Source organism: Strix uralensis, chromosome 22 (assembly GCF_047716275.1).
Source record: "Strix uralensis isolate ZFMK-TIS-50842 chromosome 22, bStrUra1, whole genome shotgun sequence".
NCBI classification, from domain to species: Eukaryota; Metazoa; Chordata; class Aves; order Strigiformes; family Strigidae; genus Strix; species Strix uralensis.
Window position 1 is genome coordinate 3,771,234 of NC_133993.1, and position 25,360 is coordinate 3,796,593.

At 50.2% G+C, this 25,360-nt stretch overlaps 2 protein-coding genes across 7 annotated transcripts; both read right to left on the bottom strand.

The window, feature by feature from the left end:
• Positions 1-701: 701 nt before the first annotated feature.
• Positions 702-2,500, bottom strand: LOC141953253 (olfactory receptor 6C4-like). The gene is made up of 2 exons (XM_074891727.1): positions 2,399-2,500; positions 702-1,670 (listed from the first exon to the last, which is right to left on the bottom strand). The coding sequence occupies exons 1-2, from the start codon at positions 2,498-2,500 to the stop codon at positions 702-704; spliced, it is 1,071 nt and encodes a 356-aa protein (XP_074747828.1).
• Positions 2,501-14,237: 11,737 nt separating this feature from the next.
• LOC141953604 (von Willebrand factor A domain-containing protein 5A-like) lies at positions 14,238-24,526 on the bottom strand. 6 transcript variants are annotated; one of them, XM_074892305.1, is made up of 19 exons: positions 24,373-24,526; positions 22,389-22,447; positions 21,770-22,011; positions 21,443-21,665; positions 20,914-21,056; positions 20,644-20,758; positions 20,075-20,202; positions 19,714-19,802; positions 19,117-19,261; positions 18,726-18,805; positions 18,097-18,208; positions 17,601-17,765; positions 17,353-17,456; positions 17,128-17,181; positions 16,816-16,997; positions 16,430-16,636; positions 15,725-15,948; positions 15,389-15,515; positions 14,238-15,184 (listed from the first exon to the last, which is right to left on the bottom strand). In XM_074892305.1, exons 2-19 carry the CDS (start codon positions 22,435-22,437, stop codon positions 15,105-15,107), a joined length of 2,469 nt encoding a protein of 822 aa, XP_074748406.1. In that variant the 5' UTR covers positions 22,438-22,447; positions 24,373-24,526; the 3' UTR covers positions 14,238-15,104. The 6 variants fall into 6 exon arrangements, with proteins under 6 accessions (XP_074748406.1, XP_074748403.1, XP_074748404.1 ...); XM_074892302.1 differs by having other exon boundaries at positions 21,770-22,017; XM_074892303.1 differs by having other exon boundaries at positions 21,770-22,017; positions 22,389-22,462.
• Positions 24,527-25,360: the final 834 nt, after the last annotated feature.

The window sequence follows — 25,360 nt, forward strand, 5'->3', positions numbered from 1 at the left end:
GGACATGAACATGACTGTGACTGAAATGAAGACGGGGACTGCTACAGCATAGGTCAGGTAGGGACTGAATGCCCAGGCCTGTGCTTAAATGAGACCCCTGCATCCATGTGCAAAGGGTGTGAGTGGAGGCCCCAGGTGAGACTGGTGATGGACATAAGGGCCTACTAGCGTGATTAGGGTCCTGACAGTTTGTTAACTTACACATTAAAATGACCTTTGCATTGGAAGATAGTTTAGTGAGGCATGAACTTCCAGCTTTCACCATGCAAAACATCTACTTGCAGAAATCAGAGAGGAATCAGTCACTCACCTCCACGTACCTGTCTGTAAATGGCATTATGACAGGAACTTTCTGTGTGATGATGTGTCATCTGTTTTGAAGGTTAAGCATCTCTGTCTGAGGTATAAACAGTATTTATTTTAATTTCCTATAGAAGTCTAAAGAGTTTATTAACACATCAGTGTTGTCTGGCTTGGATTTCATCACAACTCAGTTCAAATGGATCAAATGTGGCTACTTGCTACTGATTAAGTCAAAGAGATGCTATATGTAGCCAGGGCAGAGAAGCAGGCATCGTCATAGTCTTTATACACTCAGGTGAGGTGAATTCCACCTAATTAATCCCCACACATCATCTTTATTCCCACCCCCCTTCCCCCCAGGGTACTGGGAACTCTGCTAGGAAGTCATTCACATGAACTCACTGCTTTGTGGCTCTGGATATCAAAATATCACCAGAGCCTACAAAACACCTTGCTACCAGATCTTTCAAGGCCTGTTTGACTTGTTCATTTTGGAGAGTGTAGATGTAAGGGTTACATAGCTGAGTAATCACACAGTAGAGGAAAGACACAACTTTGTCAAAATCCCTTCCACCCCGCTGGCTTGGTCGGATGTACCTGAAGATGGAGCTGCTGTACAGAATAGTGACCACAATGAGATGAGCAGAGCATGTGGAAAAGGCTTTTTTCCTGCTTGCTGAAGACTGGATGTGTGTGACAGTATGGATGATGTAGGCGTAGGAAAAAGCAGTTACTGATAAGGTGCCAGGTAATACTAGAACACTTGTCACTAGCATTAGTTTCTCAATGAGGCCTGTGTCCGTGCAGGACAGCTGGAGCAATGGCGCTATATCGCAGTAGAAGTGGTTGATGATGTTGGACCCACAGAATGGCAAATGGAATATAATTGTGAGTGGGGAGAACATCAAGAAAAAACTTGCCACCCAGCAGCCCAGCACCAGCTGGAGACAAAATCTATTGTTCATGAAGGTAGCATAATGCAAAGGACGGCAGATGGCCACGTAGCGGTCAAAGGACATAAGAGCTATATGGAGGAAAGTGCAGATACCCAGGATGAAGAAGAGGGATAACTGTAGGAAACATCCAGAGTGGGAAATTGTTTTTACTCCTGTGAGGAGGCTGTAGAGTGTTCTTGGCATGAAGGTAGAAGTGAAGCAGATTTCCACGAGGGAGAAATTCCTGAGAAAGAAATACATGGGGATGTGAAGGTGTTGGTCCACCAGTGTGATGGTGATGACAACGATGTTTCCAAGGAGGATCAGGAGGAAGGCAACAAAGAGAGTGGCAAATAGGATGGTCTCCAAAAAGTGATTGCTAGTGAGTCCTAAGAGAACGAACTCCACTGTTGTCTGATTCATATCTGAAAGCTGTAAAATAGTTAAAAAGAAGATGTTAAAGATGTTCCAAGAAGAAGAAATGAAATCCTAATCAGGTGGTGCATGTGGTGGTCCTAACTGGAAGACTATTGTAAGCCAAATAGTGAGTGATCTTCATAACGGTTGACCTGAGTAGGTACCTGGCTGTGCTGCACATATCACTTGGCCACAGGACAAACTTAGCTGGCAAATCATAAGTAAGCAGCCTTTAGGCAGCTCCCACTTGGGACCAGTGATGACACCACCAGCATGTTCTTGTCCTCATCTTAAAGTGAAGCAGCATGTTCTCATGTGGACATCCTTTTGCTGGACAGTAGAAATCATGAATAGCATTTTATAATTCTTAAGAAAATCTGGTAAGACCTTTAAATACCATAATGTGTGGGAATTACTCCACAGACAGGATCAGTGCAATGGTCTGTGCCTTGGCTAGTAATCCATCCAATATTTCACAACTGTGCGTTCCCAGCATCTTAAGAGTCATAAGATTATCTATACTATTCTCTTTCCCTTTTCATATTAGCTTCAAAAAATGGTATTTTAATTCATACCTTACAGAATCTGAGTACCTTTCTTACTAGTATCCATTACAAACCCCAGAGCCCATGCATTATAGTACCTTTGAGGACAGATTCCAAATGAGACAGCATACCCTTTTCCATAGAAATCTTGAATGTGATTCATGTCACCTGTCTGTAGATTGATACTTGCCTAAGTACCTGTATATTCCTCAGTATCTGCTGCGTTGTCAAAGGCAGAGATTCAATACCTCCAGAGAGATTTTCTGTAGATCTTAAGCTGAGTGTCTGAAGTACTGGCATGTGTTCACTCTTGAAGATACTGACCCTAGATGATAAGAAGAGATTTAAATCCTCCCTTGTCTTATTTGTGGTACCACAGGTCAGGATCTGCAAGCATTCTTTAACATTTCTGACTAATTTCTATTTTCCAGGCTGACTTCCTGATTTAGCAGACAAATACCAGTTTTAGTGCTCTACTTTTTAATCACATTTCCCCATATTTATGGTAACATAAAAACAATAGCTCCCCAAATTCCTGTGGGTTACCAGTCTGTATCAGTTTCCAGGTGGCAGTGCGGTGGCAAGGTCTCTTCATCACATTTTAGAAATACAATGAAAAACAGAATAACTCTTGTGCACAAATGGCATTCCCTGAAAAAATATTAATAAATTATTTTATTTAATTTTTTTTTGTTCATTAATTCCCCTTAATAAATACTCCTAGGGAAAAAAATAAAAGGGAAAAAAAAAGCAAAAAAAAGCAACAATGATCTGTTGAGGAGATAGCAAGGATTTCATAAGCAGCCTGCAAATCATTTCAGTTTAATGTGATCTCAAGCCTTCAAACTCCCATTAGCATGCTCATAGCCACTGTTTCACAATCACTATGCGTGCCTTCTGAACTGTTTTAGGGCTTTATTTTAGCATGAGATGAACCCTGCACTGGAAGTTCACTCCATTAACTGGAAAGGTCACCTGCCCATTGATGATGTCTCTCTTGTCTTCAGTCATCCCAGAGGAACACCAATAACTGAAGCACAGCCACCTGTCCTACAGATTATATTGTGTCTCACATTTACCTCTTTCTGACATGGAGTACATCAGTTGAGCCTTCTTTCTCTAGATCCACATTTTATTCTTCCCAGTAGTCCTACATTTCTCTTCTGTCTTCCAGCTTAGGGAATAATTAGGCACTGAAATTTCCTGATGACACTGCTTGTGACACATCACTTTTGTGGGCAGGTTTTGGGGACAGCTGGTTTGCAGAATCATGGAATGAGTCACAGAACACTTGAGGTTGGAAGGGACCACTAGAGGTCATCTGATCCAACCCCTCTAATCAAGCAGGTCACCTAGAGCATGTTGCGTAGGACCATGTCCACTTGGGTTTTGAATGTCTCCAAGGAGAGCCACTCTACAGTCCCTGTTGGAAACCTGTTCCAGTGATCAAGTCACCCTCAGAATAAAAACGGTTCTTATGTTCAGACATATTTTCTTGTGTTTCTGCTTGTGCTCATTACCTTTGGTCATGTCACTAGGCACCACTGAGAAATGCCTGGCTCTGTCCCCTTTGCACCCTCCCTTCAGATATTTATGTACATTGATGAGATCACCTCTGAGCCTAGATGTCACAATAATATAGCATAGCTCTACTCCAAGCAGCAGGAGATGCAAACCTATCTGCAACATTGCCCTGATGGGAAGTTACTGCCTTTGATTCAGTTGAAAAAGAAAAGGAATTTCTTACAAGGAAAAGACATATGCAGAACAAACCAGGACTTTTCTATTTTCCCCTGCAAACTGGTAATTTATTCTCAAAACAGAAATTCAGAGAACTGTAGAGACCAGAACTTTCTGCACATTTCCATTGCCTTTGGTGAATGCTCTGCAAGGATTCTGTACTTTGTTTCCCATCACAGTGTCGGTGATGGGAAACAGCTCCTCAGTGTCAGTGAAGAATTGCATTCTAAATCCTTATAAACATACTCCTCTTTTCTGCTTGCAAAGTGCAGTTTTTTCCACAGGTCCAAAAAGGAAACCCACTTTTGGTGTGAAAACCTGTTTTGTAACAATCCACAGATAGTACTGTATAGAGATTTCTTTGTTTTCATTTTCTGTGAGAACAGAGTATTTTTGCAGAAGTATTGGGGGAGAGAAGAGAAGGCAATCTGCTTTCAATTCAAACCCGAACTTTCTCTTTTGTCTGAGAAATCTCCCTACATAAGACTTAGATCGAGCTCTGGTAAAAATCTGACAGACAGAAATGCTGTAAGGCAGCTATCAACGGTGCAGCATAGACTGTCTTCCTTCAGACCTGCCCCAACACGTGGGTAGCGCCTCTGAAGCTTTCAGCGTTAAGTAAGATAGATTACAAGTGGTAAGCAAGCATTTTCAGGTGATTTTCTCTTTCCTAGTGATACTCTTTCCTCTGTATATACACTGTCATGGGCAGTGTGTGGAATTAGTTGTCTTTTCAGTATTTCTGTCAGAAAGAGTAAATACCTCCAGCAACCTGCTGTTTCTGTGATCCAACTTCAGAGAAGCTCCTAGATGTCATGGTCAAGTTACAAGATAATGCAGCATAGCCCTACTCAGAGGAGCAGGGGATGCAAACCCACCTCCAACAGAAGACTCCAGCAACCTTCCCTCATAGGATTCCAGGTGCCTGTGTTAAGCTAAGTGCTGGGATTCAAGAAGAAAACAAAATCTCAAACCACTCTGAGCTTCTGGTCATTGAAAAAAGAATAACAATAATTAGCAGATTTGAGATTCTGTCACCATGGAGCTAATTAAAAAGTTCTTGCAGTTCTTGGAGTGCTCACTTTGTTCGTGTGGATCAGGACTACGTGCAGATGCAAGAACCTTGTGGTAAATGGAGCAGAACTAAGGTGGGCATTTTCTGTGCAGTAGCTGAGACTGTATATATTGTAAGCACAGCACAGCCCCACGACTTGAGGCAGGTAATATTCAGTCAGGTCTTAACTAGTTAGTTCGCTCTGTGGTCAATGGAGAGAAGCGGACAACACTTGTGGGCAGTTCACTTGAGACAAACCTACATTTGTGAGGTGCCTGTCCCACTTCAGGAGTGCCTCAAGGGTTGCTGCTCTCTAGGGTATCCCAGATGACTGCACTGGGCTGGCAGACACGGCACAGGGACACCCAGAGACACACAACCAGCTGGGGCCACAGTTGGTGGCCAGGTCTGTGCCCCAGAACACAAGTAAGGCAGTAGCTGCCTAGGCTGAGGATGCTGAATTGTATTCTTAAGCTCATCCCTTGGCACTGCACTACAGACAGAGGAGATCTCATCACGGGAGTAGCAGGCAGGAGTCCTCTCTTCCTGAAGCAATGGTCTAACGGAGGGTCAGAGGTGGAAGATCCCCAGAGGCCTTATTTCTCCAGCCTGATTTAAAGGCATTGTGCTGGCAAGCTCAGATGTAGACAAATGTTTTGTAGATATATGAAAACAGAGGAGAGGAATTCCTCCCAGGTGACTGGCTTAGGCAAAACATGTTCCTGCAGATAAACAAGTGAGTGAAATTCAGCGCTGGGGTTCAGAACCAGCAACATTCTTACAGGTCTGGGTGTGCAAGGGCCATAGCTGACCTGGTGTCACGGTCTACTTGGTGGACTTGTGATGGTTTGTTTGCTATGGTCTTGAAAGTGCAAAATTAAGGTGACCAACACCAAAGGGGATAGCATCAATCAAACACTGAAACTTTATTGTGTTGCCCGTGAAGCGGCATGCAATAGTTAGAGAAGGGTGAAAGAAAGGGGAAAAGTAAAGTTAAGTTTAGAGAAAGAGAAGGAGAGGTTATAGCTACCACCGCTGATCTCAAGACGTCTTAACAGTCCTGGGTCCAGCTAATGCTCCATTTCAATCGTCGTGATCCTTGGTGGGGAAGCTTCGGATTTTTGTTTTTCAGAACTCATCTTTTATGCTTAGTGACACACCTTGCTCCTCCTCTGCCTCAGGGATCTCCGCCCTTCTTGAGTGAGGCTACCGCGCCTGCACGAGGAGGAGCATCCGAGGCGTGGTCAGTCTTGGAGGCAGGTAGCCTTCAACCAGGAAGTGTGTTTTGGTATTATAATGAAGCAAAGTTCGTCTAAAGTTCATGATTTCTTCATCGATGTTATGGCAACAGTTGCCATCCATCTTTTCTGACAGTAGCTATGTGGTTATCTCTAATGGCTCTGGTGAGGCTCAGGTACCAAACAATAGCACAGCACTCTGTACCACACAGCTCAGGTACCGAAGAACAGCACTGCACTGACACCCTTAAGGGAGAAGTCATTGTCCTTCCACATACCCATACAGGGGGGACCAACACAAAAAGAGAATAATATGAGGAAGCCATAAACAATAACATGCAGGGACACAAACATGACTGACAAATGATAAGGGAGGCAGTGATTTGAACCAAACCTGGTCAGTTACACTAATTGATGAGGTCATGTGTTATTCAAGTCCTGTATGTAGGTGCTGTAAATGGCAAACTTGTTTGAGGGTAGCACTTTTTCTGCCAATGTCCTTTTATGTCTGTGCATGTGTGTGTATGGGACATGTGCTCAGCTTTGCTACCAGTTGAACCTGCAGATGAAAAAGTAGCAGCTGCATCCTTCATCCTGGGCAGACATCTCTGGAATGGGGGCACTGGGCTGGGATCCAGCAGCCAGGCAGGAGGGTTCTGGGTGGAGGATGCTGGAGATGGAAGCCACTTCTGACATACTTTAACAGTTTCATAATCAGCATGATTTAGTTGAGGTGTCAGTATTCCTGAGAGTACATGTATATAATCCTCATGTTATGGGGGAGTGATCCTTTGTTAATAAGCACACAGTGATTAAGTTGTAACCAGACTTCTAAAGACTTCTGTAACCAGACTTCTTACTATGTGGACATCAAATTGGGGCTTGTGCTAGTAAATCCTTGTCTAAATTGGATCAATAGGATTGCAAAGATCTTAACAGAATGATAGAAGGATAATAAGGGGTGTAAATGGCTCTAACAGCAGGACTAGTGATCGGGCTTTGTAGTTTGGAGGGTGAAAAGAGATGCTTATCAAAGTATGCACAAGACCTTCAATAAGTAACAGATCATTAGATCACAGACCCCAGTCAGTCCCCAGCAGAGAGACAGCCCTCAAGAACACCATCAGAGACTCAACATTTACCTCAGACCCAGACAAAGGGTTGGATCATGAGCCCTTACTCCTACCAGAGGCATTTATGTTAAGGATGCTGCTTTTCCTCTCCTCCTGATATGCAAGATGCACAAATGCAATCACAGCCTAACAGACATTTTTTACATGTATTGTTATTAGTACTGGGAAAAATGACCAGCGGATATTTGGATTGCCAGCAGAACACTTAAGCACTCTGGGAGGATTAATCATGTTTTTTGTTCCTCCCTGTTGCTCCCACTAATGATTTAGTTTCGGTTGGGTCGCAGACTGGTCTGTTCTATTATCAGCAATTTTCCCAACCACGAGAACACGTCAGTAAAACAAAGAGTGTGCAAGACAACAGAACAGCGGGCAATACTGCATCTCCTTCCCACCTCAAGGGCCTTTAACAGCCCTTCGTTATCTGTACGCAAATGACATGTGTCCTTCCAGTACTTGGTTCTCCTGAAAGTACAACAGGCTGGACAGGGAGTTGGCGTTTGACTTGGTGAATTGGTGAGAACTGGTGAGACCCATCACCAATTCTGTCTCCAGCTTTGTCTTCCTGTGAGCCAGCTCAGAGGGACATTCTTGTTACCTTGGGTATCAGTTTTCTTCAGTGCATCTCAGAACACCTCGGTCTCCTGGAAGGTGACCCGTGTCCCATTTCTCTGGGCCCTTAGGGCATTCAGTTTTTCAGCAGGAATATGATCTGAAATCTCGTGTGTCCCGTCTGAAGTGGAAGCAAAGAGGCCCACGCATTAATTATCCCGTGGTACTGGGAATCAGCTGCAGTGGACTGCATGCATCGTGGTGCATAATTTAAAAAGATTCTGCCCTGAAAGTCTTAAAAGGAGGATCACAGTGAGCACCAATGGTCTTATCGGCACATTCTATTTGCACCTGAATAACCTGAGGCCAGAAGAAAGTGTCACGCATCACTTCACCAGACACTTGAGAAACCTGCTGTTCACTGCTTCCATAAACCTTCTGGCAGTGAATCAGACCTTGCTCACACGGAAAAGCCAGAGCTCCCGAGATATCTCCCTGCAGCCAGAGCTCCCTGCAGGTTCTGACTCGGACAGTCACACAAGCAGGTACCTGTCCTTAGCTGAATAGGCTGCTTTTCAAAGAAAGGTGTCAGACACCCAGAAGACACAAATTTGCAAATAGATGTGGTTGTTTTGCAAATGCATAAGCAAACAAGAACAGTAAAGATTAATGCCTGTAAAAACAAAACAAAACAAAACAAAAAACCTCAAACCAAACAACAGAACCAAGCAAATCAAAAAACAGATGAGATGAAGAAGTTTTAGCAACTAAACTGAGAACTTCTACTTGGGGGAGGGTGAAACCTTCACCAAATATCCTTTTCTTTTTCTAACTCCTTGTTCTCAGGTCTAGCTCATTTTTCATGGCTACCCCCACCACAGCCAGCGCAATCCCAAAACCTGCAACTCAGAGCACACATCTGGAGCAGCCTCTACAAACAGCACTGCCAGGTTGCTGAAACTGCTGGTTTTCAAGATGCACATCCCTGATTACCCCCAGTAGCTTTCTGGATGGTCTTTCCTGGTATTGTATGCAGGAAGATTATAGTTTGTGTATACAGTTCCCACATGCAAGAACGTTCTCTTTACCTCAAAGGAATAAGGCAAAGACATTTTCTTCCGCTACCTTTTAGTGAAGACTCATGTTTCTGAAAAGAATTCTTCCCTCTCCCCCAGGCCTTTCTAAAAGTGTTCTGAAAGCCAGACACCTCCAGAGATATGCCTGGTACATAACATATTCCCTCCACATCATCCCTACAGTTTTGAGGAGAAATAGGAGTGTTTTGTAGCCATTGGTGCACAGCCAGTGTGCACTCTCAGTGCAGGCCACAGCTTTCCTGACAGCTTTTCCCAGGGCTTGCCTGACCTCTCTGCTCCTCAGGCTACAGGGGGTTGACCAGGGCTGTGAGGATGGTGTGGAAATGTTGTTCAGGTTTCTCAGCGGTGGTGTCCCCGGCAGCAAATAGGCAGTAAGAACTGTCCCTTAGAAAATGCTGACCACAGTGGTGTGTGCGTGGCTTTCACTCCTCACACATGGTGAAGAAGGTCTCCTGCCTCCCCACGCTCGATGGCTTCCTCAGGGTGGCATCTGTTATGCAGACATGAGCTGCCAGAGTGAACAAAACCAGCAAGACTACAGCTCAGATAGACATGACAGCGGCCTGTCACTGCAGGAGAGGTCCAGCAAAGACATCACATCACAGAAGTGGTCAGCTGGGCCACAACACTTCAATTGGCTTGAGAAGTCTGTGATGATTGTGAAACTAGTCAGTGCCCCAAGCCAAGAGCCAGCTGCCAGCTGGAAAAACACCTTCCAGTTCATCATCCTGTACAGAGCACGGGGTGACATATGGCCAGGGAGTGATTGTAGGACATGGTGGCCAGCGGGTAACACTCGGAGACTGCACGAGATCCAAAGAAATGGAGCTGAGCCGTGCAGTCCTGAGCAGAGGTGGTCCTTCCCCTGTCAGGAAGTTGGCCAGCAGCCCGGGCAGGTTGATGGAAGTACAGCACATCTCTGAGCTGCTCAAATTCACCAGAAAGAAATACATCGGGCTGTGGAAATGCTGGTGTCACCACCAACACAGTGATGCCGTTCCCAAGCACAACCTCTGCACAGACAACGAGAGAGAGGAGGAAGAGGCACCTGGAATCAGGCGCTTTCCCGAACCCCAGCAGCAGAAACTCTCCTGGTGACGTCTGTTTTTCCCATTCCCCTTTCTCCATGCAGTATTCTTGATCTTTCTTTTCCCCTCTTGTCAGAAAGGGCACCTCTGAGAGAGGGAATATTTGTGAAAGGAAGCATTACCAGAGGGAAAGCAGTGTTTTGTACAAATCAGGCTGTACTGGTTACCCGGAACAAGAGGTCTTGTTCAGAGTTGCTTAAATATTATGTGCTTGCTACCCATGGGAAAGAATGTATTGTTTACCGGGAATCATCGGCCGCAAAACTGCTTCTCATGGCACATTGCAGGCCCCACAAATGCTTCTCATCGCACCCAAGGACACATAGTATGTATTACTGTCCATACAAATGTTTCTCCTCAAATACAAGGACAAATTGGATACATCAGATAGGTCAGTCTGTTCTTCAGTCAACAATAATTAGTAAGGAACTTCTAATCAGGAGCTACCGTCCTTGAAGAGGAGAAACATCCTGGAACATGGAAGCTTGTTAAAATTGTTTTATGTAAACCAGTTTAAGAACCTGCCCCAATACAGACCCTCACCCTTTGAGCTTGTGCAGAAAATTAAAACCCCACTGTAACTTTGAATCAGAGCGAGCACGTAACTAACCAATGAGGGATAGAAGTGATAAGTAATTAACCAATAATCATTATAGTAAATATGTAATCATGTAGTTTGGAGTGTATAAATACTTCGAAGTTCTTTTGTGGGTGCTTGATTTGTGGACTCTTTCCACCTAGCACCCTGCACAGAATAAAGCAATATCTCCTCCCTAAACTAATCTTGGTTTCAAGAGTCGTTATTTCAGGTATCATATTCACGTTTAGGGGCTCCACACAGTGCAAGAAGAAGAGTGGGTTGCTGGAGAGGGCTCGTCCTAGGAGCGCACCTTTCCACCAAGCAGATGAGTCGCCCCATGAAGGTCCTTGTTACTGCCTGTGGAATAAAAAGGGAATGGGCATTTGCTCAGACTTCAGCAGCGCAGTTGCTGTGCCTGAAGTTATTCCCAGGACGCTCTTCACAGGTGTAAAAGGTTTCTCCTTCTACTGTCAGCAGGAGAAAGACACCTCAGTGTGAGAGAGATTTATATCTCAGATCCATGGTAAGAGAAAGAGGGAGCAGCACAAGTACGCTCAGCTTTGTGTATGGCGAGGCAGAAGCTCCCAGCCCTTGCTGAATTGCTGCGTGGGTGTATCCAGCTCATTATTGCGTCGCGGGATGGACACTGCAATAACGGCACTGACAGAACAACGGCAGAACAAGGGCAAAGCGGCCGAGTGCCTCTGGGTCAGTCTCGGAGCCGACTCTTCAGGAGACAGAGCTGACCCAACAGGGACAAACAGCAACCACCTGCCTGGAGACACTGAGGGAGTGCAGAGAGCCAGCGGGCAATGAAATCGGAGGGGATGGAAGGCCAGCTCGAGTTAGTGGTTCACGTACCCGTTAACCCGAGGAGGCTCAGGCCCGAGCAGGGCTGGGCCGTCCTTGCTTGAAAGTGCGGCGGGAAGTTCTCGTGTGAACACGTGAACATCCTTTCTGTCTGACAGCAGAAATGATGAATACAGTTGTTTTCCTGTAGGAAAATCCTCCAGGAGCTCGAGTGACCCTTCCATGCATGGGATCTGTGCTGGGGGCTGCACCCTGCCTGGAGACCCCACTGGTGCTTTACAGCTTGGTGTTTCCAACATCCGAAGGGAAATGACATTTTCTGTATCATCCCCTCTTTCTTTACAGAGTTAGTTTGGCAGTTTACAGGGTCTGAGGACTTTTCTTACTGGGATTGGAGCAAAGCAGCACCTCCCAATGCACAACAGGAGGCAAAGGTCTTCTCCAGGCCACCTCAACATGCCGGGTGGGATGATCTTGAAACCCCCGTGGCCCGAGTGTGGACGCTAAGGGCCAGTACGCAGGTCTTGTGGACCTCAGCAGGTTGGCAGCTCTCAGGGATCTGAGAGTGCTTGTCCTAAGGCATCTGCAGGTGCCTGCGTAACTGGAGCCCTGTACCGCTAGTAGTGACCGTGACTCCATGACGAGTCTCCACTGCCAACTGTCAGAGTTAATCACATCACGGCTGTACTGTAGACGCATACTGGCAAGTTTAAACAAACAGAACTGACATAAATGCACCTGCTATTGCTGTGATTATCATGACCACATGCCAGTCTGTGTGAGGTATTACAGATACGCTTCTTACAGCCACAATTCCTTTCCTCACTGGCTAATACTGCTTTACACTTTCCTCCCCAAAAACCGAGGAAAACGCACAACTGGTGACATATCATACCAGATGCCCTTTCTCCTGTAGAAGAATCAGCACTGCAGGTATTGAGTACCTCTGAGTTTTCCACTGTGGTTTTGGGGCTCTCTGCTCCGTAGTGCCAGTAAGAGGCTGAGCAAACAGAGGGTGAAGTGGGGCAGGAGCATCCTCTAGTGCATGCTTGTGGTCAATACCCATTACACACCCGAGTCCACGCCTGAGGAACAGAAACCTCTACCCAGACTCCATCCTAGGGTTTTCCCAACGTTGTGGATAAGCACAATGATGTCCCTGCTGATTTTCTCCCACACCTTTTGAGCCTTTAGAGGGACACACAGATGGTGAAGGAAAACACCTAGGTGGTCCATAGAAATCCATAGGTCCACAGGATAGGCTGCTCAAAAAATGTAATGCACCAAAAACTCTTAATACAGCTTTCCCCTAGGCGGGGATGAATTGTGTCTGGAGATGGTGATGACAAGTGCAATTAGGAGAGATTCCCCCAATGAACACTGAATGAAGAGTGTGAGGACCTTTCCTGTGATGGTGCCGGGAACAAAGACTCAGGTCTGGGTGTCACCTGTTCTGCCCCATATGGCTTCCCTCCCTATTTGCTCTGAAAACCCTTATCTCACAGGAAGGCCAAAAGAAAGTTCATCTCTTTCACTCTTCCTTCCACAGATGGAGCTCTGGGCCCAAAGCACCTCAATGCCATTTCCTAGTGTTATGGAAATAATCAGTGTCCTGGAGGGTGTCTCCCTTGGGATTTCAGGGAGGGTGAACTGCGTAAGTGTATCTATCCCTGCCAAGGGTGAAAACTATTTCAACACTTTGGGTAACAGCTGTCCCTTCCTAGGCCTCCAAAGCATTTCAGCCTGCTCTGAGAAAAAGAGAAACTGAGGTGGTGCAACAAGCACAGGCTTTTCCAAACAGATGCAGCAGAGCCTGGTGGGGCTCTGGAAAGGGGATTCAGCTCACATCCTGCAGAAGACTATAATGGGGTTGACTCCTTCAGAATTAGGCAGCTGAGGTGACCGAGGTTGCCTTTTCAGCCTCTGCCAGTGGTCAACAGGGAGGAAAGAAGCAGAGTCTGGTATTTCCTCCAGGCTATGGAGACCAACAAAGTATGATCAGATGAGTCACCCTTGGGAGTCTCTTGGAGGGAAGAAGCCAAAACCTCTCCCTGGAGCAACAGTACATCTGTTGGTGGCTGAAGTAAGCTGAGGTACCAGTATTTCCTCACAGTCAGGATTCACCTCGCCAAAATGTGAGGTCCTCAATGCCCCTCTTTCCTCCTTCTACACCCCAAGGAGCATGGGAGGGCACATTCCTCTCAGCCCAGTCCCATTTGCATCTCTGGGGAAGGTGACTCCTCTGTCTCCCCACTGACCTCCAGGGCAGGAGGGAGTTCCCAGTGCACAATGGGCTGCATCTGCTCCAGACAGCAGAGGCAAAGCTTAAAGGGAGAGCAGCATTTCTTTTTGGAGTCGCATGCTCCGACGGAGTCAAAAAGTTAAAGCTAAAACCAAGTTGGACATTAATCACCTGACAACTTTTCTCTTACAGCTAGGGTAAGTTAGACATCAGTCACTTGTCTGCTGGGCAAAGGGTTGCTACAGCTGCTACCACTAAGATCAAGCTCAAATAAGTTCAAGCTAAAAGTAGTCTAGAAAAAGCCTGGCAAGTCCTCAGCTCTTGTCTTGCTAACCTAGAACAGGTCTGTGCTCTTCCAAGAGCAATGGCAGCACCTTATTTAGTGTATTACAATACACAGCTCTCTGGGAAGCAACATCCTTTCATGCCCCTCCTGGTGACTTATAGATGGCCCCTGGAAGGAAGGATCATAGGCCCAACTGAAATAAAGGCTATGTCACACCTTTTGTCTTGCAGAATATTCAATATTTATTGGAAAATGAATCAGAGACTTTGCCAACATGGAGTGAGACCCATGAATTCAGGGCCCTGGGGCAGGAGAGAGTACACTGCATGACTGGTTTGGTAAGGAAAAGCTCCTGCAGTTCCACCTCCAACGTGCTGATAGTTTTCAAAGCAATCCTGCCCCACATGAGTTCTCTTGGACATGATGGGCTGGGTCTGGTGTAGATGAGAGTTTTACTTCCAAAACGATTGGTTTACATGGCAATGCAGGTATGGGAGTTCCTAACACAGCCTGGACTTTTGTTCAGTGAAGAGGTCAGCAAGTGGGATGCAAGAGGAGTCCTTCATTGGGAGCCACTGCTATTGCGCCTGCTGTTGACACCTCTAAAGACTCATTTTTCTAGTGTGCACAGCGCTCTCTTGTCAAGACGGAAACCATAGAATCATAGGATGGTTTAGGTTGGAAAAGCCCCCTAAGATCATCGAGGCCAACTGTTAACCTAACACTACCAAGTCCACCACTAAACTGTGTCCCTAAGCTCCATCTTTGTGGGGGCCCGTAGCCCATTTTGCCAAAGCTGAATTTGGGAAGGGCAACCGCTGGGGAATGTGATATTTCCTTCCCTCTCCCACCTCCACCCAAACCAAACACACTGGAGGCTCTGAACTAGAGCTTTTGTCTTGAGGAGTTCAGCATGATACAGGTTCAGCCCCACCAGTATAAGACAGAAGCAGTGAGAATTCATCTGTAATGTAGGACCCCAGCTGGTAACAACACTGGTATCCCAGCACAGTAGGTGAATTTAGGCTGTACTTTCTGGCACCTGCAGGTGCTGCCTGTCTGTAGCACAAGGCACGTGTTGAGCTCAGAGCCTGAAGACACTTGGCTTCACGTTGCTCCCAAGGAGGGTGTTGGCAGCCTCCAGGCACTTGTCCAGCTGGGACACTGCAGTCAGGGAGAGACAGAGGCACTGAGCGAGTCAGGCAGGAGGGGGAGTCCACAGATGGGAAGGAGAAAGGGGACACAGGACTCCTTCACCTGCCCCCAGGAAACTGTGGTCCTGCGAAGGGGTGAGGCAGGTCCCACTGGAGACAGAAGGGAGGAGGCTGTGCTGTGGGGATCAGCAGGGAAAGGACCCTCAAGACTCACCAGCTCGGCTGCACAGCCAAGTCACAGCCTTGGCCTCCAGCAGCTCACAGAGGTCCTGGTAACACTTGTCGTTTCTGTGCAGCCAGGTCACAGCCAGCATTGTGGCCCAGATGCTTGGCTCTGTGGCCTGTAGGAGAACAATGAGTCAGGCCAGCACGCAGTGCTGAGCATCCTCCCTGCCCCTTCACTGCTTCCCACCCCTTCCTTTGTGGCTTCTGGTTTCTGATTCCTTCATTCGCTCTCTGGCTGCCCCTGGGATGCCAGTGTTGCCACCAGCCAAGGGCTTCCCACTGTCCCAGGATGACACACTACCACCATAAGCAGTTTTCCTCTTACCTCACCAGGCATCTTTCCCTTGATTTCAGCCTCATCAATTTCCAGAACAGAGGCCAGTCCTGAGCTGAGGGCCCAGGAACCATCTACGTTCTGCAGAGCCACCAGCTCCTGGCACTCAGCAAAGGCTTTGGTGAACCAAGGCCCAAAAATTGGAGAGCACCAAAAAACTTCCCTGTGATCCACATTCTTGAGAGAAGAAACAGGTGGTGGTGGTGGTTTACATGCTGTGGGAGATGTGAACAGGAGGGTTGGGAGAATGACAGGAAGCTGACCCCTCTACTCCTCTGTGCAATGCCCCAGAACATTATCTCTGCTCTTCTTTAGGCAGTTACCTGCAGTCTAAGCTCCTTCCTGCCTGTCCCCAAAGCACTCCCATCCACAGCCCTTCTGGACACCACTAACTCACCCCCACCATTGACCGTTGCCTCTTCTCCCGGCATTCCTGCTCAGCCATGTCCCAAGACCTCTCTTGATAGCCCTCCAACGCATCTCATCCAAATGTGTATTTATGATCTAGCACCATCCCTGTCCCCTCCCTGGGTGTCCCTGAGCTGGGTCTCATACTTGCTGAAGGACTTTCACGTTTAATGGTAACTAAGGGAAAGGTTAAAGGCAAAAGTCATTGGTTTCCATGCCATGGTCAAGACATGGCAGCATAACCCTCCTATAAGAGATTAGATTATCCCATATTAGATTATCCCATACCTTTTGAGGAAGCCCCCTGCTGGGTCAGGGCAGCAATGCCATGAGTGAGTCGCCGGAGGGCAAGCCGTGACTGACGCACTGCTGTCAGCCAGCCAGGTGGGACCCAGATGGTCACAGGATAGCAGGAAGAGGTGTTACCACGGCCACAAAGCTTAATGATCTGGCAGGTGACGAGTGACTGGCGGGGTGGCAACAGTGCCAGGGGCCCTTTGAGGGCAAACAGGGAAAAGAACTGAATTAAGCACATGGGAAAGAAGCACCTGGTGGTGATGGGGCCTACCCCGTGAGACTGGGGGTGCCCTGTGGCTGGGGTTCTAGTTCCAGTGGAATGAGAACATCCCATGGAGCTGCCTCACCAGCTCTTTCCTGCAAGTGTCTTTCCTTACCTCGGTACCAGGTGACCCTGTCTGATGTGCGAACCCCCACATAGCTGGTAAAGGGGCAGATGATCCCCGAAGTGAGGCTGATCTCAACTGCACGATGCCTGGGTTCATCGCTTGACCCACTCGCAGCCTCTGGCAACAACCTCTCCAGCAAGCATCTCGCAGCCAGACGGTGCCCAGCCAGCCTGGGGACAGAGGCGGGTGAGGCCCGGCCACCTGGCTCATCTCCATGCTGGGGAAAGGTGGACAGGGAGAGCCTGGACCCTGGGTCTCTCCCTTCAGGGATGAGGGTGGGCAGAGGGAAAACCTGCATGCCTGGGTCCTCGTCTCTCTGGAGGGAAGTGATGCCCAGGTTCCTGGGTCCTACCCCTGTGGGGTCAAAGCAGGGAAGGAGGGCATGCTTGGACACCTGGGTTCTCTGCCAGTTTAGGATTGTGTGTGGAAGATGGGAATGCACAAGCTATCTGGGCCCCCTCTCAGCTGGAGTCCATGTCAGCAATGAGGGGGATGCATGCATCTTCCCTTAGGGCAGGGTCTCACCGGCCGTCTCCCTGTGGGCACAGTGGGAATTCAATCGTGTGAGTGACATCCTGGCCGTCCAAGCTGTACTGCAAGGTCATGACCCCCTTGGCCAGCGTTGCATCCTGGGAACACATAGGAAGCTACTGGAAGATACTGGGGACATAAGATGGTTACTGGGGAATATTGGGAAGTTACTGAAAGATTGCTGGTGGTTACTGGGAGGCTACTGGGAGGTAGCTGGGGATGTCTGTGGTCCCAGCCCTCACCTGTGCCTGTCCATGGATCTGGGCATAGAGGAGGCTGTGCTGACCCTGAAAGATGGACTGAGGGGTGCCACGCAGCACCTCAACCTCCAGGCCACGGGGCAGGGTCCAGCTCAGAGACACTTCCGCAGCTGCTGGCTTGAGAGCCTGCTTCAGGAACTTCAGCACCTGGGGACAGACAACAGGACACCCTAGTTCACAGATCCACCAGGGCTCAGCCCACGGCGCCTGGTGCTGGAGTTCCCTGGGGGACACTGAGGTGTGTGGGGTAGCCTGCACCAGCTGGGTTCCCTGGGCACAGTCAGTCTGTGGGTTATAGCGGGGCAGAAGCCCGGGCACCTCGGTCCTCAGTGGGGTGGGTGGTGGGGTAGAGTCAGGGGAAGCTTGAGTGCCTGGGTTCCTCGGGCAGCTGTGTGAGGGCAGTTCAGGTGCTGGGGGGCTTCAAAGTCCGTGTGTCTGTGGACTAGAGGGGGACCTGCCAGGGCTCCTAGGTTCCTACCACAGATGCCACAGTGTTGTCAGAGGAGACGTAGGTAGCTTCACCCCCTGTTTCCCTGGCCAGGGCTGTAGCCAGGGCAGCACTTTCCTCAGAAAAGCAGAAGGAGAAACACCTATGGGGAGGCAGAGAAAAGTGTGAGAAATGAGAGCCGTAAGTGAGTGCAAGGATGCTGGGCTAGAGCTGGAGAACACAGGCTGGAGTTAAAGCTGGGGGAACAAAGCTGGGGTGCAGAACAAGGGGGCAGGAAGAAGAGCAGGGAGTAGAGTGAGGGACTGGGGTTGGATCTGGGGTTAGACAGGGAGCTGGCAGAGGAGAGCTGGGACTTGCGGCAGAGCTAGGGTCAGTCTAGTGGGGCTGGGGTAGAGTTTGGGGGCACATCAGGGTGTACAAACCCTGTGCCTGAGTTTTCCTGCTCTGTGAAGGGTGCCTTGGTTGTGGGAGTAGTAAGCGAAGAGTCTCACATGGGGGCTTGGCACAGGAGAGCTGTGCAGGGCGGGAAGGGTCTTTGGGACACTGGAGGGGCCCAAGGATTGGGGCGGGCACTGGTGAACACGGGCCCTCATCAGGGATAGAAATGACTGGACAACCAAAGTGTGACTGGAGGACTGGGGGCAGAGAGTCCCCGTTACCGGTGGCTGTTGCGGTGACGGCAGACCTCAGCGACGATGGCTTCTTTGTCAAGGGGTAGCCTGGCCATGAAGATGAAGAGCTGAGAGACAGGGGACATGAGTGGTGGGGTCCTGCACAGGAACCCCAAAATGTGGAGAGCAGGCCCCTGAAATGGAGAGAGGGGCCCAGGAGAGAGATACCCTGTAGCGAGACGACCCCAGGGAGAGAGATCCACTCAGGGACAGAAACCCCCACAGATATAGACCCACTTCTCCATTCCCCCACACCCCATGGTATCCTTCTTGTTCCCTTGTGACCACCACATACCTTGGGTGGCTCCTTCCATCCCTATTCCCACCCCCTCTCCCCCTGGGACACCTATCCCACCCCTCCATGCCCCTGCACCCAGACCTGGCGTGTATGCCCGCGGGGGCGGGGGGTATTGTAGACTGAGCGGAGGGTTTCCAGCAGATCGGTGTCACCCAGGCTGGAGCCGGTCGGGGGGATGCGCCGCATGGCCTCGGTCAGGTTGTCCTGAGTATATTCAACACTTTGCCTGTGGGGGGCACGGCATGTTTGGAGAGCACATTGCTCTGTGCCAGCCCTAGTGCTCCCTGAGATCCTGCCCCACAGCGCTTCCCACAGCTATGCCCTAGGGTCCTCTGCAAGTCCCTGCCCCACAGTAGTTCTTGAAGAGACATGGCTTCATAGTTCCTACAAGATTCAGCTCAACATCACCCCAAGAGGTGCTATCCCACAGTGCCACAAAGATCCCATCCCCAGAATCCATCCCTGCCCTACAGTAGTCAGTCGTGCCCTCTGGCACCCAACATTGCCCTGTACCAGCCAGCCGATTTCAGAGCATGCACACCTGCCCTCCAGCATCTAACCCTGCCCCATAGCACCCATTCCAGCCCCACAGCACCCAGCCATGCCCCGCAGTATCCAGCCCTACCAACCAGCACCTATTCCAGCCCCATAGCACCCAGCCTGCTCATGTTTGCTCACGGGTAGATGCCCACAGATGTTGTTCCATAGCAGTAGATGTTGAAGTAGCAGCCCAGGGGCAGGCTTTTGAGAAGGAAGAGCAGGGAGTCCTGTGGAAAGACACAGCAGGCAGGACTTGGGAGGCACTGGTGTGGGGTACAGATGCCTTTGCCCGTAGTCTGGTCCTCCTAAAGCCTCTGGACTCCCCTGTATGACCTGAGCCAGTGCCCTGAAGTTCCCTGGGCTCCCGAGATACTTCAGGACCATTTCAGGCCCCACCAGTCCCCCCTCACATCTCTGTCCCTCTGTAAATGCCTGCCCTGGCCTGCTCCCCCTCAACCTGCTCCTCCACCCCATCCTGGTCCCTGTTCTGCAGGGGTACCTGAGCATGCTCAAGAAAAGTGGTGTCCAGGAGGAAGATGAACTCTCCAGACTGGCGCTGCCCAGGCACTGTCTCAGGGATGCTGGGTGCCAGCGTCACCAACACCATGGGGTCACCAAGCAGAGAACCTGGAGGAGGTATGGGATCGGATGAAGGCCAGACAGGCACCCCCCTCCTCATCCTGGTTCTGATTCTCATTGTGCTTTCAGCTTCCACCATCCCAGAGCCCGTGATGCCCCACACTGGTACCTCAATACCCTACTGTACTGTTCACCAACTGCACAGCCCAGTGCCCCATGTATTCCAACCCAGTGCCTCCAACAGAGCTACCCAGTGAGCCGTAACTCAGAACTCCCTGCACGCATCCTGCTGTATCTGACACCCCATCACAGTGTCCCTAACACCCCACCCTGGAACCCCAGGACCCAGACTATCCCATCTGAATGCCTCCCATTCCTATCCCAGTGTCCAATGACATCTCGCCCCCCAGAACCCCCAGTGTGTCCCCGTGCCCCAATGCCTCCTGCAACCCAGAGGTGCCCTCATGTTCCCTCCGCAGCTGCACTCACCTGGAGGGGCTGTGGGGTCTCCCTTCTCTACCACAGCACTGACTGCCGTGGGTTCTCCAAAATACACCAGCAGCTCCAAATCCTGATGATCTGGGGGGCTGCCAGACAGTGAGACCTGGAGAAGAGGTGCCTGACCAGACATGGGAGGAGGGGACCCGACCCAGCACCGGGCCAGGCGCAGAGGCACTGATCTCAGTGCATCCCCTTTTTCTCAGTGATGACAGCCCTCCCCAGCTCCCCCCCGGGGTCCTGGCACCCAGGAGGGCATACCTGTGCTGTGCTGCGGTCCTGGGCAGTGTAGAGCAAAGGGGTGAGGGAGAAGTTGGCCTGGACATTGGCCACTCCATGGGGGGACTGCAGGCTAGCGGTGAGCAGCAGGCTGTAGGGCAGCTTGCTAGTGAGACAATTGCAGGCTGCAGGGAGAAACATGGCACTGGGGTAGGGAGAAACATGGCACTGGGGTGGGCAAAGGCTCTCCCTGCAGGGGTGGGGGGTGGGAGGGGCAGGATTTGGCATCCATATATAGGCCATATGGAGAGATTTGGGGCTTGTCAATAAGGCGTATGGAGGTGTCCATGAGTCTGTTTACGGGGAATGGGTGTGGGAGGTGTGGATCCCCTCATGGAGCACAAGGAGGAATATGTGGATCTGTCCAGGGGCTGCATGGGGGCAAAATGTGGGTCCCCCTGTGGGCGCGAAGGGAAGTTGCATTGTGTCTGTTTGTAAAGTACACGGGGAGTCTGTGGCCCTTGTGTGGGGTGTGTGACTGGGAGGGCAGGTTCCTTGTGGGGTCACTCACCATAGTGTTTTGTGTGGGGATGCAGTGTGGGTGCCAGCACAAAATGGGCTGCTCCATCTGGCTTCCGTGGCAGCTCTTGGACATAGCGCAAGGTCACGACCACCTCCCTGCCAGCGGACAGGGTGCCCAGGAAGCAGGCAAACACCTCACCTGGGCAACTAGACTGATTCTGAAGGTATTCCAGATTCTCCCAGCCCGCTGTAGCTTCGTGCAGCTGCTGGGCCTGGGTGGGAAGGGGAAGGACAGACAGTTGATCACCAGGCAGGCCATGGGCTGCTCATGCTATGCCCTGTGGTGGTTCGCCCATTTGTCCCTGGACTCTGGTACCTCATCCCGCAGCACGGCCTGGACCTTGGCATCCTCACTGCAGGCCTGGAAGGAGTAGATGGCCATGTGGGAGCCCAGGGGGAAGACAAAAATGACTTCTGTGGAGATCTGACTCTTGTTCTGGTAGATGAGTTCGGCAGTCACGTCAGCCACATAATCCTGGATAGCAACATCCACCACAGCACTACACAGAGGCACCGAGTACAGGGGTACGTGGAGCCACTTCCCCAGCAAAAAGGATCCTGTTGCTGTTGAGAGAGATGCAACCTGTCCATCAGCACACATGAACGACACAAGGAGGTGACTGGGGCTGCTTCAAGTATGTGGCTGTTCCCACCCTGGAAACCAAGACTAGGTGACCAACGTTACTGAGGGTCTAGTGTGAGCCTGACGTGGAACAGTATCTGCCTCCCACCCCTCCAATTTCCCTTTTTCCCATTCCTCTGTTCCCCACCCATTTCCTGTAGAGCTCTTGCCCATTCCCATCCTTGTTTCACTCTGGGAAGATCCCATCCAGATTATTTCCCCTGTGGCTGCCTATCCTTCTCCTTTCTTTGTCCCCCTTTGGGAGCACTCCCCATTCCCCAGATGTCCCTCAGCTGTCTGATCCCCAGCTCACCGTCATGGGTGTAGGATTTTCCTAGAAGTCCAAAGCTCTGACGCCACATTTCTGGAGACCTACAGACAAGTCTCCTGTAAGAGGAGAGATCCACAGAAACCACCAGGCAGCCCCTATTCGATGACAATTCCTTGACATTTCTCCTACATACATAGCTGGAAGCCCCAACCCACCATGTAGAGCCAGAGCAAACTCAAGGATTCAGAAACCCGTGTTCAGGAGCACTGGGATGTCACCAGGAGTATCTCTGCATTGAGGAGGTCTGCACCCCCCACCCCCACTCTGGGGGGATCTTGAAGAGAACTAAGGGATAACAAAGGGAGATGGGGGGAAGAAGGTGAGAAAGCAAGAGTGGATGGATGGATGGATGGATGGATGGATGGGTGGATGGATGGGTGGGTGGATGGACGGATGGGTGGGACTGTACTGGGATGAACAATGCATGGCTATCCACCCATGGCTGGATGGATAGATTGGCAGACGAGGTCCATTTTGGGACAGATGGACACATAAGTAAACAAAGAGAGAGACACCAGAATTTTTGTTGAAAGCGATGGGTGGACAGGTGGAGGGGTCCATTTTAGAAGAGATGAGCAGGTGCCCATCACCAACAGTATTGTGTGAATGGAGCTGCACAAGAGAGAGCACCTGTGAGGGCAGGTTGAAAGTCCAGATGATAAGGGGGAACACGATGGAGAGAGAAATGAGGCCAGGGACAGCTATTCCATGACTGCAGAGCAAACCCCAGAGAGTGTTTTGCTGATCAGGGATATCAATTAAACTCAGACACCAGAGTGAAAAGAGCAGGTGTATTTACTAGAAATAACTAAATAATATAACAGAATAATATAGAAAACATACAGTAAGAAAAGACAAAGTAGCGCACTTAAACGAATAGGAAAATACAGGGTAATGCATCAAATCATTACTGCCTGAGAGAGAGAATAGTGATTAAGAAAGATACATCACCACTTGCATACGTTACCATCATCCAGAGCCGCAGTCGCTGGGCAGCCCCGGTTACAGCGAGGATTTGGAGAACCTTTCCCTGCAAGTGGGAAATCCTACGCGGTGCGTCCACCCGTAGGTGAGGCTTCCAAAGTCGCTGTGAGCGGGCCCAGCCTTATATACCTAAAAATCAGTAAGCCAAAATAGCTGACACCTTTGTTTTAAGCGGAAATATCTGGTTTTCATCTCAGTTAGGTTCCCCCCAGAGCCTGGCCAGGGCTTAAGAGAGAAGCTAAGGGAGTTTCCCTGCTTATCTAGTTAATTTATGAGCAAGGTCACAAGGCCAGACAACTGTTTCCGTGGCCTTGTTATCTTGCTCACACATAAAGAAATATAAGGATACATTCAGGATAGACATGTTTTATGCTGTTTAAACTACATCTTCTATGCATATTTCACTAATGACTACATACGGAGTTAGCAGTTTCAGTTCAGGGCCTGTTGCTCAGGCTTCAGTATTTCCACCTTTTACATCAAAATAGGTGGTTTGCTATAACTTAGTATAATACCTATTAGTACAATGATTATTGGTTATAAAATGTACAGGATTCATCTATAGGTCAACTCTGGCTTGGGCTTATTGTCCAAGCCTTAGCACTTCAGAGAGGCACTGGGGGAGGGTGTAGTTCAGGTGACACCTGGGCGTCTTCTGGCCAAGTGCCAGGAGGTGAAGGGGCCTGCCCTCCCCCCCAAACCCATCCACATCAATCTCTCTGGTTCAGACACATTTGCCTCAATCTCCCCAGTTCCCGCTCTGGGGTGAGAGGGTGGGGAGCACCAGGAAAGTCCCCACCCCCCCATCATGCTGACAGGGTGGGCAGACAGAGCAAATAGGGTGTAAGTCCTCGCGGGAGTAGGGGTGAAGGATGGACAGAGGGATGGATTGAACAGGGGCGGGCTCCCCCCGTGAACAGAGAGAAGGAACAGAGAGTAAGGGCAGAATAACGAGGGGAAGCACAAAGAAGCCGACACTCACCAGGATCAAGGCCAGCAGGGCGGACTGGCACTCCGATGGCCGGAGGGAGAGAGGGAAGAGGAAGGGGGAGAGAGAGGAAGGGGCAGAGCGGGGAGGCCCAGGGACAGGAGGGAGGGATGGAGAGACAGAGCAAGAGGCGTTCGGGCGGACAGGGAGGCGCCGGGCTGCGGCTGCAGAGGGGTGGCCGGGATGGCGAGAGAGGAGGAGGGGCCGGCGGACAGACGGACGGGCGGGGGGGGCAGCGCCGGGGGGGCGGGGACACATCGCTGCAAACCCCCTCCCGAGCAGCCGGGCGGCTGGTTCCGCGGGTCTGCGCGGGCAGCGGCGGTCCTGGGTGCCGGGGAGGCGGGGGGATGGAGGGGAGAGGGGCCACCCCCGGGGGAGGGGATCTGAGGGGGGTCCCTGCACCCCCCGCCCCCTCGGCAGCGTCGGCAGGCTGGGCTGCGGGGGCCGCCCCGCATGAGCTGCCGCCCCGCGGGTCCCGCGAAGAGGGTTCGCTCCCGGGGTGCGAAAGCCAATCTCCGAGACAGCGCCGGGGCACCCGTTCATGCCGCACTGGCGCAGAGGGGTGCGAGGGGGGGATTCCACCCAGCCGGCACCACACGGGGGGTCTGCAGGGTATTTCCACGCTGCAGCCTACACGAACACACATTTCCCGTAACGCCCATTGCTCAGTTTCTGACCGCTTCATCCCTCGCTGGTCAGTACCAGCCTCCTCTCGATTTAACGTTACAGCCCGTTTTAATTGTTCTGCGCAAGCTCAAAGGCTGAGGGTCTTTCTTCGGGCAGGGGTCTTCCGAGCAGGGGGCGGGAGTTGTACTGTTGTAATGAGGATAGTTCCTCACAAGGACACTCTAATCTCTAATTAAGCTGATTTACGATACACAATTTGAATGAGCTTCCATATTTCAGGTTCTTCTTCCAGCACAGTAGCTCCTGATTAGAAGTTCCTCACTAAATCACTGCTGACAGTTTAAAGAACAGGCTG

What these genes read in the sequence shown, in the direction of transcription:
- LOC141953604 (XM_074892302.1), bottom strand. Translation starts at nt 22,437, where the DNA reads ATGTGGCGTCAGAGCTTTGGACTTCTAGGAAAATCCTACACCCATGAC. An exon ending in AGACCCCACAGCCCCTCCAG is followed by an intron (nt 20,203 to 20,643) that starts GTGAGTGCAGCT and finishes TACCTCCTCCAG; the next exon opens with GTTCTCTGCTTGGTGACCCC. An exon ending in CCAGAGAGACGAGGACCCAG is followed by an intron (nt 16,998 to 17,127) that starts GCATGCAGGTTT and finishes CTCTGTCCCCAG; the next exon opens with GCTGGCTGGGCACCGTCTGG.
- LOC141953253 (XM_074891727.1), bottom strand. Translation starts at nt 2,500, where the DNA reads ATGCCAGTACTTCAGACACTCAGCTTAAGATCTACAGAAAATCTCTCT. An exon ending in AGATACTGAGGAATATACAG is followed by an intron (nt 1,671 to 2,398) that starts GTACTTAGGCAA and finishes ACTATTTTACAG; the next exon opens with CTTTCAGATATGAATCAGAC.